The sequence below is a fragment of the Corvus cornix genome, chromosome Z (genome assembly GCF_000738735.6).
Source record: "Corvus cornix cornix isolate S_Up_H32 chromosome Z, ASM73873v5, whole genome shotgun sequence".
NCBI classification, from domain to species: Eukaryota; Metazoa; Chordata; class Aves; order Passeriformes; family Corvidae; genus Corvus; species Corvus cornix.
In genome coordinates, this window is record NC_046357.1 from 40,885,472 (window position 1) to 40,900,454 (window position 14,983).

The 14,983-nt window shown below is 33.0% G+C and overlaps 1 protein-coding gene across 5 annotated transcripts in view; it reads right to left on the bottom strand.

The window, feature by feature from the left end:
- The window catches only part of VPS13A (vacuolar protein sorting 13 homolog A), a 109,933-nt gene that overhangs the window by 12,310 nt on the left and 82,640 nt on the right, over positions 1 to 14,983 (bottom strand). For 3 of the 5 annotated variants that reach the window (XM_039567712.1, XM_039567711.1, XM_039567715.1), the window contains 14 exons: positions 13,784 to 13,937; positions 12,779 to 12,925; positions 12,132 to 12,213; positions 10,817 to 10,886; positions 10,099 to 10,204; positions 9,615 to 9,728; positions 8,184 to 8,329; positions 7,982 to 8,063; positions 7,235 to 7,348; positions 6,713 to 6,788; positions 6,447 to 6,610; positions 6,035 to 6,080; positions 5,643 to 5,766; positions 4,607 to 4,721 (listed from right to left, as the gene is read on the bottom strand). In XM_039567712.1, coding sequence (XP_039423646.1) covers positions 4,607 to 4,721; positions 5,643 to 5,766; positions 6,035 to 6,080; positions 6,447 to 6,610; positions 6,713 to 6,788; positions 7,235 to 7,348; positions 7,982 to 8,063; positions 8,184 to 8,329; positions 9,615 to 9,728; positions 10,099 to 10,204; positions 10,817 to 10,886; positions 12,132 to 12,213; positions 12,779 to 12,925; positions 13,784 to 13,937 — 1,540 coding nt within the window. Of the gene's footprint in view, positions 1 to 1,866; positions 2,445 to 4,606; positions 4,722 to 5,642; positions 5,767 to 6,034; positions 6,081 to 6,446; positions 6,611 to 6,712; positions 6,789 to 7,234; positions 7,349 to 7,981; positions 8,064 to 8,183; positions 8,330 to 9,614; positions 9,729 to 10,098; positions 10,205 to 10,816; positions 10,887 to 12,131; positions 12,214 to 12,778; positions 12,926 to 13,783; positions 13,938 to 14,983 lie in introns of those variants that run through there. The other 2 variants (XM_039567714.1, XM_039567713.1) reach the window with 1 other exon arrangement.

Below are 14,983 nucleotides of genomic sequence, written 5' to 3' on the forward strand. Positions count from 1 at the left end.
CCACACATCCAATTTATTTCTTTTTCCATGTATAGTCAGAGGAGCCTAGACTCAAAAGAGAGACATGTAAAATACTTGTACGAAATTACTATCATTTTTGTTAACAGACAAACTTCAAAAATAGAAAAATAGAGCTATACCCCACCAAAGAGACAAAATATTCTAGGGCATATAATCATATCTGCCAACTCCACTTGCAAGTTCTGTTACTTTTGTTGGCCTTTTTTTTTTAAGTTAGCATTCTACAATCCTTTAATGTAGCAAGTAAAGAAAGAACTCTTCTCTGTTATACTGCAGTGTAACTTGAATTAATAATATCTGACCCAGAAGTACTACCATTCATGTTTAATTTTACCTCCATGTTCCGCATAAACTTGTAGGATTTTAAGTTAAAAAAATTTAAAAGGTAGGTCAATTTTTGGTCAAAAAATGGTGACATTTCTAAAGCTGTTTTAGAATGAGGAAGAAATGTTTTTTTCATAAAATTGACATCATTTTCTAGTAAGACTGGTCATTATGGAAGAAAAACTATTTCACAGGATAAAAAAAGAAATTGCACTAAAACAGCACAAAGGAAAAAGATGATGTTAGGTAACATTATTTCAATTTTCAAAAACCAGTAAAGTTAATTGTCACAGTAACCTTTCCATAATGTTACACCTAACAATTTCCTCAACCTTTCGACATGATGTGTCTTTTTCCCGAACTGAAGATCAAAATGATTTCCTGTGTTCTTCAAAGAAATATGGGAGATCCATTTGTACCCGAAACATTCAAAATCCTTCCCAAAATGCTTCAGGCAGTAACAGACTGCAATACAGCCTTTCATCTATTTCTGCAAGGCATCCTTTTGAGGTGACAACATTACAAAACAAACAGCAACACATGACCTGTAGCAGTCATAAGCATCAGCAATTTCAGCTAAAATCGTCTCCCAAATTTAGTTTGTTCCCCCTTTTCTCTGTGAGAGTAGAGGCAACAGGTCCCAAAAGATCAGCCTATACAGCAGTTCTTGAATGCATAGTGCCAGAATATGCAATCTTAACACATTTCAATGGGTCTTCCTCCAGAATTTTGATCAGTGGAAGCCAACAGACAGTGAAAGACATAACATTACCTTGTTAAATATGCAAACATTTCAGAAGTTCTTATTGTTTTAGAGCAATGCCAACTGTCCAGATGTTGGCAGAAGAATTAATTCTCATTATAATACTTACTGGTACAGAATTATCTATTACAAGATATCTTTAAAGTGCAATACAAAAATCTGAATTTAGGAACAAACCATGATAAAGAATGAGAAAACAGTGCAAGCATTTCAGTGAATACAGAATAAATATTTTTTAAAGAAACCAGTAACTTGTAAAGGTATTTGGTAGAATTTATAACACCAAATTGTAGTGGACCAGTGTTGACACTTCCCCCTCAACCCCCATGTCTAGGTAAATAAAAAAACTAAATACTTCTGCATATTCCATTCTTTCTATTACGCAGCATCTTGAAGAACTACTGGTATTTTTTACACCTGTCTGTGGTTTTTACATGGAGTTTAGTTCTAGGGCTGATTTTTTACTTTTTTTTTGCTGCTATGAAAATAAAGATACTGATTTATGAAACAAACACTTCATAGTCAAAATAAAAAAACAAAATAAACTGTTAGTTCACATGTTTAAGGATATCAAAAGATACACATAATAAATATTTTAGAAATTATGGTAAAACAAATGAAAAATCAAAAGTTTATGTTAAATGTTTCTTGCAAAATGTATGTATTTTATTTTTCAATACCTTTATAAGCCATTTAGTGTTCTTACACTATCTAGTTCCAGGAAACAGGAGAAACAATGTTGGAACAGAACAGATGAATCCATTTTAGATATACTTTAGGCATGTTTATTGTTAAGAAGAAAAGCAGACAAAATACTTTTGAAATAGTAATTGAATAAAACAGTCAAACAGCATTTTAACACCAATAATGACTGTACAACTCAGTAAAGTTTTACTTAATACATTTAAAGCAATTGTAAATAAACCCTGTTAAACACTTATATAAATGCAAAAACATTAAACACAGCTGATAAAAACACATCTGGAAATAAACTCTTAAGTCATGGTATTACTTATTTCTTCATATTATTCAATACTATTTTACTAACGTCCAGTTTTATCTGTAAGACTATCTTTATTATATTATTTGCTTGTTTGTCTAGCACTCATCAACACACAGCTTATTATCCCCACGTTTTTTCACAGTTTAAAAAGTAAGAATTTAGTATCACAAAATCTGATTTCTCAGCGGGTATTATAGCAGCAACATTTAAAACTTAAAGGTCAAAAGAATGCAACAAAGGCCATGTATATCTGTTACAATCCACATTATCCTAACTGTCATCATCATCACTACTACTGTGAGCCATAGTCCACTCTTTGTAGGCCTGTCTTTTCTGAAAGCATGGTAAGGGAAGAAGAAAGCAGAAGTATTAGTTCAAAAGTACTAGTTTGCCTGGCAAGTTTGTTAATTAAACCAAAACAAAACTACAGAAAACAGAAATTCTGAAGCAACATCCTAGTTTAGGGCACAGTATGAGCACACAAAATAACCTATATCCTATTTCCTTTGATCAGCATATACAATCTCAAAATGACCAAAAGAAGTTTTATTCCAACCTAATCCTGTAATCTGTTGAAAAGCTACAATATAGTGACCAGTATTGTCACCAGACCTGTATGCAAAGAAGCATTGCAAAAGGGGAGAACAATCTTTTTACACATAAGAAAATATTATTCTATTCAAACTGTTTCAAATACTGGACATGCAATACACTGAGTCTCAGGCAAAACTAAGTAACAGCTATAGAGCCACAAACATTAAAAACCAAGAACATTAGTATACTTAAGGGTTAAACTAAGATTAAGACACCAAATATCCTATAGCATAATTTAATGTCTGGGGGAAAAAATATCCAAATCTCTATTTTCTGATTTGACTGTCTACAGGGAGAACTGTCTACTCTGCTTGGAGCTTTGAAAACATTTCTTCAAGAGTAATTACTCCCTAGAATCATCAGTAGCAAAAACTAATATGAAGCTAACAATTCTTCAGTTTTAGCTACTTTCAAATGGTGGCTCCCATCACAAAATATCAAGTGCATTACACAAGGCCACACCTTAGTGTTTTTTAAGTTGGATAATGGAAGGTACTGTACTCAGCCATACAATACAGAGAAATTAGAATTACCTGTTACATGGCAGATTTTTGTAAAAGTTTCTCAGAAAAAAACCCAAAATACAAAAATGTACAAATTTAAGAAGTAAAAGCAATGTAAAGTCAGTTCATTAGAGCTGACTCCGTTTACCAGCATTTGTTTTAGCAATACACTTTAAAACAGAAAAGGAGGTGTTTTTAAATTTATTTTCTTACCAAAAAGAGGATAAAGACTAGTACCACATTTACGCTGTTCATAAGTAGTAGCTTCTAACTACCCTCTGGTTAAGGAAATACTGCTTTGTATCACCAGTTATAAATTGGAGAGCACAGTTTAAAGCCATCTCATTGCAAGAAAGGCACAGGTACACTATTTATTATCAAGGCATTTTCACAGTCTGCTGAACTACATCACCAGTGAAAGGAACAGTGAATATAGCTAAGGCACCCCCAACAGGTCAATCCTTTTCTACCAGAAAATGAATGAGAAACTAATGAAATGCAGGAGAAAGAGAAACAAGAGTGGAACTCAACATGGAACAAACAGCTGTGGCAATAATCAAAATGAGTCATAAAATGCTCTCCAAAGGCTACTTCATTCTTACCTACTTCCCCAGAAAGGTTATTCTGGTATGACATTTTGATGGCACACTGTGAATCCTTACATGTGCATTTTTAAAACTCTGTTTAAATTCATGCAACCGCTAATTACTACTTTATTTGTTACGGTTGAACATTTCCAGAAAGAAGCTTTATTTCTAACAGAGGAAAAACCAGAAACTCAGTAAGCTGTGTGTGTCACAACTTAAATTATTTCCCTTTATGAGGGGAATTTTTTTAAGTCAAATTTGCTTAAATGGCAGATGAATCATTAAAGAGTAAGGGCTGTTCAGCATGTACTTCCTGCAAACAGAATTCCACTTCAGAACTGTTTAAGTTCTTTCAATGGCTTCAGTATGACATAAATACAACTATTTATAAGTGTCTTTAAAATGCTGTTTTACATAAAATTAGGACTTAAAAGTCACTGTTTAAACTACGTATTATAAAATTGCTGAAAAAACTACATGTACTTATCAACAATTTTCACAAAAAAATAAAATTTAAAGGCAGAAAACTTTTCATTTGCACATATAAAACTTTTTCTTCTGTCAAAATGCTCTGTGTCTTGCATAAACTTTTACAGATATACTGATATACTTTATGGTGTCTTCCTCAAAAGTTGTACCACAGCAGCCAAATCCCCAATGTGGTTACATGCCTAAGCAATTAAATGAAACTTCTTGACTACTGAGGCACTAGGTAAGAAGTGAATGGGAATTTAGGAAGTGGGAAATTCAAAAGTATTTATTTCTATGTGTAAGTTTAAATGTATGTCAATTTATCTTTCATTTTCTTCACCTGTAACATTTGACTTCCTGTTCCATCTCTTAATCTGTAAGGTCTAATAACTCCATCTTCACCAAAGAACCGAGGTGGGCGCAGGCTTATCACATCTTCTGATGAATCTGCAACCCTGACAAAGCAGAAAATTTAAGACACATGTCAGTATCTCTACTCAACTATAATATTTAGCTATGGAATCAAATTATTTTGTATACAAATTGACTCGTAAAACAACTGTTGTTGTCCATATATGGACTTTTGCACAGGAACAAACATTACATGAAACAGCAACAGACTCACAAATCTATTTCAGAGAATCACTATTATCAAATTAAAATTAGATGGCACACAGCAGCACATGCCTGCAAAGAATTAGTGTCTAACTGCTGCACATCAAAACTTCAAAATTAAACACAACTGTACCATATAGAACTTTCACTCTGTTATTTTTCTTGCATTTCTCTGCTAAAGAACTTACACAGGAAAACAAAAAGAGACTGGCATTCTTATGGTAACAGAAGTGATACAATTCACTAAGAATTCAGGGCCACTGAACAATTGTATTCAATGTTACTAAGTGCCTCTTCAAAACACGCTCTCCTAGTTTGCTGCACATAACAGTGTGAGATAATCTTCAGCAATGAATTTATTAAAGTGAGATTATCACGGTATTTAAATGTAATCTTAACATAGCTCTGAGACTGGCATCATCTACTGGTCTTGGAACTCATACAGTAATAATAATAAATAAAGTAACTTTGAACTCATCTGAGAAGTCCTTTTTTTCCTGCTTATTTGGGGTAAAAGTTAAAAATCATCAAATGAGGGAATTCTGATCACTGAGATTTTTAAACTAGTTTTTTCAGTAATGCTAGAAATACCTGAGATTTGCGTCTGTGGTTTTTTAAATTATATCAAGTATGTATTTTGTTAAAGAGCCACCTATTTATTATGTAAATAACATAATAGTGATACAAAGACACAAGATACTACTAATACTACTATTGTCTGTTTCATGCCATATGGTATTCTGTACACATATTTTACTTACTTTTTAATACCCTGAAATGTGCTGCTTGCCATATCTATGATTCCACCAGTGGGCCTAGCTACTGCTCCCACTAAGCCTTTTCCAACACCTTTGAAAAAACCAGCTGCTCCTTCTTCCTGAGCTCCTAAAAGCATTAAAAGCAGTAAATCATTATAAAACATAAGAGTTTTTATTAAAATCTTAACAAGTTTTGCTACTATTTAATTACAAATCTTATTTGATATACAACTATGTAGTCTCCACACAAAGTTCATGTAAACACATTTAAACTGTAAGTCAGCAGGAATATAAAATCTTGACAAAGAGTTTTATAACTCTGATTTACAATGTCTCATCCAATATCAAGAATTTACTATTGTGTGAACATTTAATGCATCAAGACCCAAACTTACCTCTTATTGGTTTTGTAACTATGCCTGTTATGCCACTGACAAAACCCTACCAAGATAAACAAAACAGACATTACAAATATGCTTCAAGATAACATTTTTCATTTTTAACTTTTTTCTTTCTACTTCATTGGTGAATACCCTCAAAGTGTATGTGTTGGGAGTATTCTAGAATTCACTACAAGCTAACAGAATTAGAGACACCTGCTTCACAGTTTCTATCTTCTTTTCTACCCTCTTGTATTTTTCTATAAAACTGTCGCTCAATTGTAGCTATATGCCTGCAAAACCAAAATTAAAATTAAGAAACAAAAATCTAACTAAAGAAATTGCAAATCAACAACTCTGCTGAATACAACAAGCACCTGTTACTCTTGCCTGCATAAAATTAATTAATTTTTGTTTTCCTCCTTACAGAAACTAGTCCTTTTCCACCACGAGTGATGCCCTCTCTCAGACCAGTGGGTTGTTTATTCATGGCTTCTCTCCTTTTTTGCTGGTAATCCTCATCCATAGTTATTGCAGCTACTCCTTTCGCCATAGCACCTGTGATTCTCGAGGCAGCTCCTGCTAATCCACCTATTAGAACATAAACCAAATTAAAATTCCAATGCAATTTACAAACACTCACCTCTACTGTTTACTATTGGGCAAACCACCATTACAGTGCTGAAAACTTACCAACAGCTCCCCCTACCAGTGCTTTAAGTCCTAGTGCCATCCCTTCTATAAATTCCTCAGGGCCCTGGATGGCTCCCTATGAGAAAAAAAAGACACATTCACATGAGTTTTGAATAGTATGCATTATATATTTTTAAACCTTATATTTTTACTGGGATTTATATGTAAGAAATAGAACAACAGGATAAAACTGAGTGATAAAGTGTGAAAGCACCCACAAAAGCTCCTGTGACAGAAAGACAGACTATTTTAGAATACTAAATAATTCCCTGAAGTCTGCTTATTTTAAGGAGAACAGAAAAATGGTAAGATTTATTTTAAGGTATGAACTGTAAGAAACGGCCTTTTGGCAGTTAAGTTAAATGGATTTCTCTGTCCTTTTTATCTCACTTGATTTTTCCAGGCATTTTCACTTGAAATTTTCAATTTTAAATCTAAATTTAAAACCGGAAAAGGTATCAATATAGATTTTCAATACAATGCATATCTACCTACTTGTAAAAGGGCAGCAGAGAATTTTACCTGGTAAGGTTCATAGAAGAAAGCTTCTACTCCTTCAGACAAGCCTCTTATGAATCCAAATGGATTACCCAACACATCAAGGCCAAGAATAAGAACATACATCTGTTTAATAGCCTAAAATAAAAACAGTTATTAGTGAAAATATTTCCTAAATTACACTAAAACAGTGTAGTATCTCAGATTAAAGTAGTGAAGAAACATGAGTTCAATATAAAAACCTCAAAATTGTGTGGAAAAGTAGAAGCAGTTGTACTAAAAAGATGAAAAAGTCAGTGAGTAAACCATACTACATCAGCCAAGAAACAACAGTACTTAAAGGCATTTCAGTAACCCTTTATTATTAATGACAGACAGATAGAAGAGAACTAATTCTTTTATGCAAAAGTATTTGTGTTGGATTCTCTCCACACAGGACTTTCAACAGTACACAAAAGCCAAGAAGGAACCATAATTCATATAGTACTAATGTCCAACAAAATGCATTAGTATTTTAATGCCAATCATGTTCTATCACAGGTCCATCGTGTTTGGTTCCTTTATCTATTCCAGCAAGCTGTTTTGTTATCCATGCCACTTGGCAAGGCAATAAAATTCTATTAATGAGTAATTGGTTTGTATGCGTTTATTTAACCTTTGTACATAGATACGAAGATGAAAGTAATTCTATTTAATTTCATAGAATCAAAGTGCACAGTAGCACTTTCAAAATATAAATTTATTGGAATATTGACATTTACTTATTCTCACCTGTTTTGAATAATGCCTTACAACTGATGATTGGAGCTGCTGTGTAGTACTGAAGTGATACCTGAGCTCAAAGAATGCCAACCTAAAAAAAGAGAAGAGAGAAGAAGTAAATCCTTAGTATGCAGAGCAAAATAAAACTTAACATTATGTAATAGTGGTATAATCTTTGTGAGTGGTTTTTGCATTTGTATTTTTAACCTACTTAAAGACAATATCTTGTACATCTGTAAGGGTGGCCCCTATACTCTTCAGCAGGAGATTCACGGACTGAAATGGTATCAATTCATTCTTTCTTTCTTCTTTGTTACTATCTTCTCCACCTGTACTGAGTGAAAAGCTTAAGTGTAACTGAAAGATAAAAACAAGATTGGAAAATAACATGGTTAGTTCTTAGATGTATTATATCTCTATCTTTATAATCTTCTAGATGATTTAAAAATTGAGTTAGGACATTTTTAGTCTGACTGAAACCAGTCTGACTTTGTAATAGAGTACACAAATACACAAGGTAGGCCAAAAAAACCCCACTGACATTTAAAGCCAAAGTGAAGAATTTAAACCACCTTTAAGAAAACAAGAACTTGAAACTGCTTACTTAAGTTTTCAGAGAAGATCTCTGGATTCTTTTAGCTGTAATTTAGGTTATTTGGTCATTTTTAAAACATTTCGTTTCTCTAAGTTATACCCAAAATGAAAGCAGACAGAAAATGGTAGCACAGAACAGTGTCCAAGCAAGAATGTAACACAAAAGCCTGAAAACAAATAATTACTAACACAAGTTTTGCAGATGCTAAATAACTACTGGAATACTGATACAGGAAAAATCCTACCCGTGCACACCTGAAATAAAGCATTTGTTTCAGAGAAATCAAAACAGAACAACATTAAGGAAAGTTGCTCAAATGGCTCTTTCATAGCACAAAATGGTACAAATCTATCCAGCAGTTTTCAAAATCAGATTAAAGGAAGTTATACCTGTTTCTGACTCTCTGAAGACAGTATCACACACCATTCATTATGTTATAACAGAGTTTAACTATAGTTCATTTCAGTGATACACAGTTCACCTTGCAGAATCATTGTCACATAATTCATAACCATTAAAGACTAATCTTTCACTAAAACCTCAAGCCCATTTATTCCATCCTGTTTCCTCCATGCAATTTTTCTTGTCAAATATAATTTCTAACATCTCACAAGACACTGCAAAGAGGTGAAACTCAAATCATTCTTTGATCTACTTCCCATGGGATTGAGGGGAGTTTCTCTTAAGAACTGTTATAGAGCCTATAAAGTCCTATCACAGTTGTAGTAATGTCAGCTACACATTAATCTCCTACCCTGACTGTGTGCATTTTTTAAAAATTATGTCATTCTCCAATCCACAATATACTGTGTGCACACAAACCAGGGCATTTTAAAAGGACCTCTTAAATAATAAAAAGAAAAAAAATTACTTATAAAAAAAGTCATAGGAATGCAATAGTAAGTTAGTGGTAACAATGAAAGTACTTTTCTGGTGCTTTTTTTTAATCAGCTGTTTCAATCTTTCTTTATTTCCAGTGCCTACTGTCCTGCACAAGACAAAAATTTTCAAAGAGCTAACTCAGTCTGTAATGTGAAAAAGGAATACCTTAATTGGAGAGATATGGAAATATTCATACAAGCTGATTTGTGATGTATCCATTGATGACACACTCATCAGTTCTTCTTGAAGGGACTCAACATCCTTTTTGAAAAGTTCCAGCTATAAATGCATTTGAAAAAGATATTACTTCAAAATTTGTAGTATATAAAACTACTAGTCATTTGCCACTGACTCAATACATTGACTAATACTACTTATACTCTCCTATGTACAAACTCCTCTCACTGTCCCCATACAATAAGGTTTAAAGCCTTCTTTGCATAGCATACAAGATGAGGATAAAGGAAAGAGTCTACTATCTGTCTCAGGCAATAGTGATTAAAAACCTCATAGCTTCATATTATTCCCAGATACACAGCAATTAACCATTGAAATGGACACAGAAAACCATTTTAAACTTTTTTTAAATACAAGTTGAATAATTACAAATTTGAAATCTGTTTATCTTCAAACAATGAAAGGTTTCTACCTCTTGGTCACTTGGCACATCAGACTGCGTAAAGAATTCAACAACTGCATACAGGAAGCCAAGATCTAATCTGAGATCCATCTCTTGAATAAGGACCTTAAAATACCTATACATGAAACAGAAAATAATTATTAAGGTGTTCTACAAAAACGTTAACACTTAAAACAGCATAGGTATTTAGACCACCTACATATTACTTCAGGTACCATTTTTGGCAGTTTTTTTTGTTGTGGGTTTATTGTTTGTTTGGTGGTTTGGTGGGTTTTTAGGGATTGTTTTGAGTGCGTGTGTTTGTATTTTGTTGGTGGTTTTCTTTTTTTGTTTGTTTTGGGTTTTTTTGAGGGATTTGTCATTACTGGTGAAAAGAAGGCTTCCCATATAGGCATTAGATAAATACATTTCCAAGTAACCAGAACCATTTTAAACACACAGCAGCATTTAACACTGTATATGACACCCCTATACATAGATTTTTTTTCTAAATAAAGATGACTAAAAATCTGCATTAAAAAGACATAAAAATTTTTGCTTTACTCTTCAGTTATGTGGATGACAAAGGACACTGAGCTTTCATCTCTGTTAAAGTGCTCTGAGTTTCCAAGACTGAGTTTGTGTTAAAATTACCTTTCATTATGTTTGCCTCTATAATAATTTTAATTTTAAAGTTTGGTTAAACATAACCAATAGTAATAGAGATGGAACATGTCAAAATACTTACTTAATATGAGATATTTGTGAGTGTCCCGCAGTTCTCATGACGATACTGACATCAGTAAAAGGTTTTGGTGCTATGAAGTTGTAAAATAAAAGGAGATCAGCACAGATTGTTATATGATATACGTAACTTCATAGTTTTTTTATGAAAATGTCATATACATTCAGGGTTTTCTTGATCCTGTACAACAGGATTACATAATGGATATGACTGGCAAACAACTAAGACAGGGAAAAGAGCAGGAACAGAAAGTAATAGGAAGACAAGGATGAAACGGATGCTATTTAACTGAAAATGCACCATTTTCATTTAAAAGCATACTAATATAATCTTAGATTCCTATAATTTCTTTAGTCATGGAATAAAACTTTCTAATGGCTGATACAAAAATATAAACTAAACAAACAAAAAAGAATTCTGCAGATTCATGCACTGCAGCTTAAAACCGGTCATATTTAGAATGAACAACTGATATCCAACTAGCTTCTGTACAAAACTGCAAGTAGTATTCTTTGCCTCAATCCAGAATTCCTTTTGATATTACTCAGGTTTTCCAAGTGACTTTGGTGTAAAAAAATTAATGAAAGACTGCGGTTCATCACATAGTATAGTGACATGGAGCTCTATACTCCAAGCAATGGAGAAGGCTACATAAAAACTAGACAAAATAGAATTTGCTATCTGCAGAGGTTATAATCAGTGCCTCACCTAACAACTCTGAGCTTAGGCACATTTCTTTTCTTATGAGTCAAGATAACTTCAGATAGGTTACTAGGTCGTGCATTGCATGATACTGGAGCACTAGGGAAATAGTGGAAGACTAAAGACAACAAGTGAATCCTCACTGCCCCAAAACTCCAAATGCAAGTAGCACAGAAAGAGTGCAACAGATTCACTACCATCAAAATTAACAAGACTTATTTTATGAACAGACAAGTCTTCTCATATATTAGTCAGCATTAAATTTTAGCTGCGGTCTGAATGCTATACCTCATTTTAAGCTTATATAACTTTCATGTTTATGTTCTCCAAAATCAATAAAGTAATGTGCCAAAAAGACACTCTTAAAAGGTATGATAATGACAAATAAAAGACAATTTCTTTTCTTCTGACTGTTAGCTCTTGAAATGGCTTTCTGCATATCTTCTTTGTTGAGGTAACTGCTTCCTTACTTCTAACACTATTATTTGTGTTATCTGTAGTCAGAAAGCTCATGCAGACTTCACCTGACAAAAGTAATAAATCTGAAAAAATGGTTAACTTCAGTACAAGCAACTTGTTATTTTAAAAGGAAGAAGTATGTTAAACTAGAACAAACCTGAATCCAAGGTGATGGACTTTGGAGGTTTAATAGGATAGAACACAAAGGGAAATATGGCTCCAGGAATCTGGTTTTGTATCTAGTAGGGTAAGGACAGGACAAGGTGCAGCACCATTAGCTTTTCAATAGTGAAATTCAATAGTGAAATATTTTAAAATCAGGACAAACTCTAGAGATATGATCATGTAGCCTTCCACCAAACCAAAAGCAGAAAAAAAGCCATCATTGTCTTTAAAACATTTCTATTTTAAAAATTTAGTAATCCAATTCTAATAATTTAGAAAAGCTTATTTAAATTGGTAGTAATAAGTAGTACATAAAATTTTTGCAAAGGATTTGTTTTTAAAACCTTGTGCACAGCAAGACAAGAAATTTTACCTCTCTTTTTGCTTGTTATACAGAAATACTCCAAGAAAAAGCAAGTAAGATCAATGGCAAATTTTTTTTTTCTGAACAGTCATAGCTGTCTTCCTTTTTTTCCAAGAAGCATTTAGGTAGTATTTTCAAAGATTGAGAAGCACTGATGTAAAAGCCAATGATTGCAATTAAACTGAAAACATGAGAAATCCAAACAATTTTAACACAAATTTCCATAAAAGTTGTTTTTTCTGAATAAATAACTACTACTTTTTGACATGACTCACTTGTATCCTGTAAATTTGAATTCTGAAAGACTTCTGATGTGCAGAGGAACTGTATTCCACTTTTAAAGCTGGCAGATAATTTCTTCTGATAGGAATCTCATTTGGCTGTTGAATTTTCATGTTCATTCCATTAGGAGTTAAACATACCTATTGTATTATCAAAGAAAATTTAGTGTGTCAAGTGTTTTAAAATTCTGCTTTATCTAATACTCTTAAAAATTTACATTGTTCACCAATATTTTAAAGCTCAGCAGTGAAAGTTCTGCAGCTTTTAAGTTAGATGTCATAACTTTATTTAAAGCAAACAAATTTTGCAATAGATTTCAATAGAAATAAAACTACAAAATATTGCAGTATTTGGGAGTTACTGTCATTTAATACATAGCTATCCAGAGGAAAAGCTGAACAGTGTAATGAACTATGACTGAGATAAAAACTGGATCATTTACCTATCCAATGCTTATTTTCCTACAGCGCATTTCTAAGGAGGCCTAGAATTTATTGATAGACAAGGACTGAGTATTTGGAGCATAATGTGTTTCTACGTTACAGAATAATTTCTGAAATTTCTTTTTCAATTGCATGTAGTTGAATGACAGCTAAATCATTCCACAGCAAGCTATATTAAGAATACAGGATTTCAGGCTAAAACAAACAAATAAACAAACTCCAGACTAACACATTTACTGGTATAATATATGAACCAAATGCAAAGCTTCCTTACTGTAGTTTTATGCATATTTAGTACCATGACCCCCAAAAAGTTACACCTCCATTTCAAAGTTAGGCATTAACAACAAAAAGTCTATAGCAAGGTATCAAAAAATTGTGAAATTTTTCCTGCAGTTTTTTAATACAGAGATAAAGAAGTGTTTTCAAACGGAGTAGGTAAATCAATCATTTCAAATTTCACCAGAAGTTTTATCAAAGACAGCAAAATTGATGTATTATCTTTTTCTTGTGCATACATACAAGCAATAGAAATTAGAAAACTATCAGTATTACCAAAACATTCGATTCCAACTCAATAATCTTGTTTTCTGAAGGACTTAGCTCACTGTAGTCTTTGAATTCTTGTTCTAATTTATCAATTTGCTTAACACTCATTGGTCTCCATCTTGACTTCTTCTTGGGTTTTGTCTCCCAAACCACATCAGAACTTTTAAAACGGAACAAAGAACGGAAAGAGAAGGATCAGCTTTTTGGAAACAAATTTTCAAAAACACACCTCCTTTAGTGTGACTTTTAATAGGTTGTAACTAGGGAATGAGAAACCACAACATAAAGCACTACTGTAGCAAATAGAAGTGATCCAAATCACCCACTGCCTTCTTAGTACGAAGCAGAAGCCAGTCTCTCCAATATAATGGCGGGAAAAAAAAGTTAACAAGTCTGTGTAACTTCCCGTTTTGATGAAGATGGGTATGTAGTGATACTCAAGGAAGCTTGATTTCAATATTCATTATTCTGCAATCTAAATGTGGTTTTCTGCTTATACTCCTGCATTTATTTTGGCATTTTGAATTTACTGAAAATTGAAAAGTTCAAGTCAAGACAAAATGCCTAGTGCAATGCATCTTATTTTTGACAGCTTGTTTATTTAGTCTTTCCATCTAAAATCAATAGGTGATGATTTTGTTTTACATGTTTCCTCTACTGATTTCATGGTGGGAGTTTTGGGTTTGTTGCTTGTTTGTTTTTTAAAAATGTTATCCTTTCTTCTGTCTCCCAGTTTTATTAATGCAAATAATTAATCAACCTTTAAGGGCATTGTACTTTTTTCCACTGCTTCTGTGAGACATTCTTGTGCCTGATTTCACCTTATAGTCAAACTTAAGGCACAAAATAGGGCACAGACCAACACTATCAGGCAGGTGGAAGGTACTTTTTTCCACAAATTACAGCCTACAAATACGTAGCTTATGAGACACAGCCATCTAACCTCTTTTAGCTACATGTGTGTCTGTGTTGAGACACATCAATGGCAGAAAAAAAAGGTGAGCTAAGGTTCAAAACAACAAAAAACTAATTACAAAAAAGAGTACTATCTTAATTGCTAAGAGCTTCTCCTTTTTTTTTTCTTCCCACCTTTTTTGTTTTCACTTTTGGGTTTTGGGCATTTTGTTGCTCCTAAAAAAAAGCAAGTCAATTTCAACAGTACTGCCATCCATTTTCCAGGAGTTTGACATCTCACCAGGGTTTGAC